This window comes from Vigna radiata, chromosome 3, assembly GCF_000741045.1.
Source record: "Vigna radiata var. radiata cultivar VC1973A chromosome 3, Vradiata_ver6, whole genome shotgun sequence".
NCBI classification, from domain to species: Eukaryota; Viridiplantae; Streptophyta; class Magnoliopsida; order Fabales; family Fabaceae; genus Vigna; species Vigna radiata.
The window spans coordinates 1124808-1130807 of record NC_028353.1 but is presented as its reverse complement, the minus strand read 5'-3'; the positions used below and the strand labels follow the sequence as shown (position 1 = coordinate 1130807).

The following is a 6000-nucleotide window of genomic DNA, read 5'->3' as shown; positions in this document are numbered from 1 at the left end:
ATTTTAAACTACACAATTTAAAAATGTATTATAGATGGTATAATCTAAAATATTTTTATATATAAAAATTTATTTTGAACAGAAAAGTTTATAATAATTTAAATAACATAATTTAAAAATATATTTTAAATTGTATAATATAAAATATGTTTTTAGATTTTGTAGTTTAGAAATATATTTAAGATTTTACTGTGAAAACATGAAAATTCATTTTGGACATTTTTTATGTTACAAAATTCATAAATACATTTTTTATTAAATACATNTTGGATTACGTAACCTAAAAATTAAAAATATATTATAAATTTCATAATCGAAAAAATATTCATAGGTTGCACAATCTAGAAACTTAAAAATGTATTTCATAGTCTAAAATACNTTTTTATATTATATGATTCAAAATTTATATAAATATAATTTATATTATGTAATCTAAAACATATTTTCAAATTACACAANACAATAAATCTAAAATCTAAAATATAGACATTTTACACCTTTCCATCATAGCATTGAAGTGAATGAAAAAACCATAAGAGTGAAAAAGCCCATGAAAACATTAACCAAAAGGTGATGTAATATATTACTTTTGCTTCATGCACCTCCCACAATTTCTTTTGCACACTTCCAATTTCGTAAATGACCATTTTACCTGAGTTACCTGTTCTAGAAATATTTTAGAGCAAGCTTTCAGGTGAACAAACTAACCCATTGACATATACAAATACAAATTTACATAAACCACTAAAGGAAACATATAATTGGTGTTAGGGTTTATGCTATAATACATAACTATTAATTAAAAAAGTTATAATTTAAAGTTATGACTGATTCATATTTATTTTATTTACTACATTAATTGTAATTTGTCAATTATGTAAAGTAAAAGAATGATATTTCATTCAGCAATAAAAGATATGTTATTTTAGGTAATTTTTTGTATAAAAAATTTACTAAAATAATAAAAGTATTGTTGAAAAAAATTACAAAATTATTATAAATTACGAAAAATTAGTTTTTATCAGATTTTGTAATGAAATCATATCACATATTAATAAACATTTGTAATATTTTACATTTTAAAGTGTATAAATGAGCCCAATTGTTTATATGGGATAGTTATATAATAGCCCTTGAAGTGACCTATATTGTTTGTTTTTTGTTTTTCTTATTGGAGCATTATCAAGCAAAGTTTCAAGTTGTGTAAGCTTTTTCAACATTTTTTATTATCTTTGGCAAGAGAAGATGTTGATATGATTTTCTATATAATATAACAATTTGATCAAATTAGAACTTGAATATGTAATTGAGGTGATGACAAATATACAAATTTCAATGTATACCTTGTAAATATCGACGTTCATAAATAATTTCAAGTTATAAAGTAAATGTGAAATATGGTAACTTAATTAATCTTCTATTTATAAGATTTTTTTAATAATTATTTTTCTTACAAAGGACAAAACTTACATATATAGCATTGTGGATATTGTTTTTACAATCATAATAGTAGTTTTACTTTAATGAATTTAATAAGATACAAATTATCAGTATAAAAATCCAAATTAAATTAGACAACAACACCATCATATGTTGGTAATTTTTTTGTCATTGTACAAGGCTCCATTTTAACTTTTTTAATACAACAATTTTTTTCATAAATTATCCTAAATTAATTGATATGTTTTTACTAAAAAAGTAACAAATGCTAGAAATCGACGTCGTCGTCTTCCTTTCAAAACCCTAACAATAGTCTTTTCCATAAATTATGATCGCACTACAATTTAATTCATATCTTTTAAATATTTTTATTGTACTATAAGTTATAAGTTAATAATATATAAAAGTAATAATAAAATAAGAAGTAACATGATTTTAACAGTAAAATCTAAAATTATAATAAACAAAAAAATATCTATAATAATTTCATACAAAATATATCAAAATAATGATTATTTATAAAAAGTTATTCGATAATTTTATTTTTTAACAATTATATTTTTCAAAAATTACTCAATAACTATACTATAAAGAATAAATTGGAAATAAATATACTATAGATGAAAAGATGCATGCAATTATAAAAATAATTCAGAAACAACATATTCCCAGTTCTATGAACTTAATTTTGGGGTAAGAATTTTTCTAATTAAATATAAATAAATTTTGCATAAAATCTTTAGATAAAAACTAATAATTTATTTAGTACACATATTTTTATTTTAGTATAATAAATAGAAAAGCTACCATCTACCAATACAAACTTAATTATGTTAATTTTATTAATAATTAATCACCGAGTTTATTTTTTATTGATTTTCATGCGCTTTTTTTCTAATTTTGATGTAAATGGAAAATTCTCAGGTGAGTAATTTTGGAAAAAGAAATTTCTCAGGTTAATGATTTTGTCTTTATTTAAAAAATAAATAAAATCATGTAAGGTAAATTTGACAATTCATTCAATTTTGAAGGTTGATCGATTATTTTGTAAAATATGACAAAAAGTGAAAAACGTATCTTATATAACTTTGATTTAACTGATCCAATGATAAATAAAAGGGAATTATTTTTTTATATTAACTTAGTATCTTTTTCATTTAAATTATTTTTTTAGAAATAATTCTCTTTTTAAAAATATTTTTCAATTTTAGAAATTAGTTATTGTTTTAGAATTAAAAAATCAAAATTGAGATATTTTAAATATTTTATATTTTTTTACATTTTGTAATATATATATATATATATATATATATATATATATATATATATATATATATATGAATAAAATAAAATAAAAAATATGTCCATATAACATATTTTTTTATTTATCATATATTTCATATCTCACCTATCTTCATAATCCCTAAAAATTCCCAGCACCCGTAATATTCTATATTATAAGTATATGAGATCTCTCATATTTTATATTGTAATTATATGAATTTTAAATTTCAATTAGTTTACATCCCAATTAAGTCTCTATCAAACAAACTTTTTATATAAAAATGCGAACTAAGGTATCCTATAATAGATTTTAAATGAAATTAATAATAAAAAAATATATTAATAATATATATTTATATGTTTAATTTAGATCAAATAGTCATAAATAACTAACCTAAAACTTACTTTCCCCAGTTTGATTTGGATTTGGCAATTGCAGAATAATTTAATTTGATTTCTTAAATTTAATTTGAAAGTCCTTAACTCAGTCAGTCGTGTCAGTTAAGAAACTGATTCCAGCGTACTAAGTCAAACACACACTTAATTCGTTGGTCCCAATTTAACGGAAAAGACCAAATTATTGTAATTTTAAAATAATTGAGACCCAATTGAAAAACCTAAAAAAAAAAGAAAAGAAACTAAATTGAGATTCCAAAAAGAAAAATAGACTTCCTAAATGATTAAACCTTTGTTTAAATCATTAATTACTTACTTAACATCTCTAAATTCAATACAATAACATTAATTACACATAACTCTATTGAAAGTTGTCACGCACACATTTCCTAACGTTAAATAAACTGCACTCATTTATTCATCTATTCATATATTCAAACACCATTTTCAAACTAGCCGTTGAGCTCAGCTTCCTTAGTTACCCTTCTCAAACTGTCTCTTCCAGTTACACCCTCTTTTGACACACCTTCTTCTCCGCTCCATCTCCTCCCAAACCAGGTTTCTCTTTTCTCCTGACCTCGGAAGTTGCAAACTGTCGTGAGTTGTTTCTCAACCTTTGTTTTCTTGTTGTGGTGATAGGAGGGCACTGTCGTTATGGCTTCTTCTCCTCCTCCTCCTCCTCAGTTCAGCCCTTCCTCTGATAAACGATTCTGGAGCACTCTGAGGAGCAGAGTCGACACGCTTCTCGATGTTCGTCAACCCAGAACCTCATCTCACTCCCCGAAGGTTGGTGTTTGCTGCTACCTTGTACAATCCAAGTAATTTTCAATTTTTCATTGGATTCTCTGAGATTTAAATTGATGGGATCTTTTTTTCTTTTTTCTTTTCTATTTTATATGTGTAGAATGTAGAAGGAAAAAACCAGTTGAAGGAAGATTCCATGTTGCTGATGAGAGGATTTGATTCTGTTGCCAACACTCTGTCTATGTTGTCTAATAATTTGGACAATGCCCTTCAGGTTTGTTTATTTACTAATATTAATTTGGACATTCTTGTGCGATTGACCCAATGCAGAACTTAACCCTGCTCATTTTTTCTTTTGTGAGAGATTTGAAATTGAGATCTTGATTGGATCCGAATTTTGTTTCGCTCTGATTCGATTGTAAATAGAGATTGCTACACACTAACTTGTTTGGTGAAGTTGTGCTTTGATTAGATGTGACAATTGATTATTTGTCATAACTGTAGGTTTCAAATTTCACTAGAATTAAATCAGGATCGCTTGTAATCAAACTTGTAGCTGATTTTTTTGCAGGGTGCTAGAGAATTGGGGAATCCACCCACGTTAACTGACATATTTCACAGCAAAAATGATAAGGTGGAAAACAAGGAGGATTCCGGAGAGAAACAGAAAGAGGAGTCAAAACAAGGAATGAAAAGGAAACTCGACAATGTTGATTACTCCGAAGAAAGTGCCGTTGAGTCACAAAAGGAGAATGGGAAAAAAGCAGTGGATAGAAACATCAAGAAAGCAAAAAATGTTGGTGTTTGTTTTTAGTACATGAGTTGGTTCGCTGAAGTTACCAGCTAGTTGTTTATTTATTTTATTTGCACATTGCAGCTTGCCGTTTCAATGGCAACGAAAGCAGCTTCACTAGCAAGAGAATTGAAGTCCATTAAATCAGATTTGTGTTTTATGCAAGAAAGGTGTGGTTTGCTTGAAGAGGAGAACAGGAGACTGCGTGATGGATTTGCAAAAGGAGTTAGACCTGAAGAAGATGATCTGGTAAGGAATCAATCAATCACAATCATTTCACTGTCATGACAAATGCTAGCACACACTCTTTCAAACACACTTCATTGTTATTTATTGCTCAAATCTATTGAAAGTCATAAATTTTAGATTCTCCCTTGTGAATTTATAGAGTTTCAAACAGATTTTGTGGTGACTGTAGGTGAGGCTTCAGCTGGAAGCACTTCTTGCTGAGAAGTCGAGACTGGCCAATGAAAATGCAAATTTGGTGAGAGAAAATCAATGCCTTCATCAGCTTGTGGAGTATCACCAACTTGCCTCTCAAGATCTCTCTGAGTCAGATGAAGATTCTGCTATTCAGGGAACGTACTTAGACTTCTCTTCTCCCCCACCAACAATTCCTGAAGAGGCAGGGGATGAAGAAGGTAACGATGATGATGATGATGATGAGAATGGAGAACCACACACACCCACAAACGATATCCACAAATTTTCTGCTTCACTTGATGATGCTGCAAAATATTAGGAAGCATCATAACACCCCTTATAATGATGCTGCAAAATATTCCCTGTATTTCTGCTAAAATTAAATTCCTTTTTTCTGATCATAAAAAACAATTAGTAATAATGCGAAATAGCTCTTGAAATAGAACAATTATTAATCCAAATTATTGCTAAATATAACTACTTATTATATAAATATCCAATCCTTTCTTGGACTTTATGGTGTTGCCAAGCTGCATGTTATTAGTTAGGAAATTTTTTGTTATGACGAATTGGTATGATAAGTGATCACATGAATCTACCAATCATTGGCTAACAATTGCTTAGTGACTCCGAAGTCTCTTGTTAAAAAGCAGTTAAATGTAAAGCTATTGCGATTAGTGTTAGTGTGTGGTTTGGTGCATTTGCATAAAAAAACATATAGAAGCTCTTTCTCTTTCCATATTTTGTACACCTTCCAATTGATGGTGTATCAGTTGGATCAAATTTCCCCCATTAGAATCACCACTCTCATATAGACTGCAGTGATTCAAAAGCGACATTAGTTGACTATATTTTTACTTGAATTAGTAAAGCCCAAAAACTGATACCAAAAAGCAAGCATAATTGAATATGAGAATGTA

General features: G+C 27.3%; 1 protein-coding gene across 2 annotated transcripts; it reads left to right on the top strand.

Annotated features, from left to right (window-relative positions):
* The first annotated feature begins 3550 nt into the window (after window positions 1–3550).
* LOC106757359 lies at window positions 3551–5592 on the top strand. 2 transcript variants are annotated; one of them, XM_014640010.2, is made up of 6 exons: window positions 3551–3678; window positions 3760–3906; window positions 4025–4138; window positions 4436–4660; window positions 4742–4906; window positions 5076–5592. In XM_014640010.2, the coding sequence occupies exons 2-6, from the start codon at window positions 3775–3777 to the stop codon at window positions 5397–5399; spliced, it is 960 nt and encodes a 319-aa protein (XP_014495496.1). In that variant the 5' UTR covers window positions 3551–3678; window positions 3760–3774; the 3' UTR covers window positions 5400–5592. The 2 variants fall into 2 exon arrangements, with proteins under 2 accessions (XP_014495496.1, XP_022634799.1); XM_022779078.1 differs by having other exon boundaries at window positions 3559–3906.
* Window positions 5593–6000: the final 408 nt, after the last annotated feature.

Excerpts from the sequence above, each read along its gene's own strand:
- LOC106757359 (XM_014640010.2), top strand. The coding sequence starts at position 3,775 with ATGGCTTCTTCTCCTCCTCCTCCTCCTCAGTTCAGCCCTTCCTCTGAT. Across the intron at positions 3,907-4,024 it reads CCTCATCTCACTCCCCGAAG|AATGTAGAAGGAAAAAACCA; the intron begins GTTGGTGTTTGC and ends TTATATGTGTAG. Across the intron at positions 4,139-4,435 it reads ATTTGGACAATGCCCTTCAG|GGTGCTAGAGAATTGGGGAA; the intron begins GTTTGTTTATTT and ends ATTTTTTTGCAG.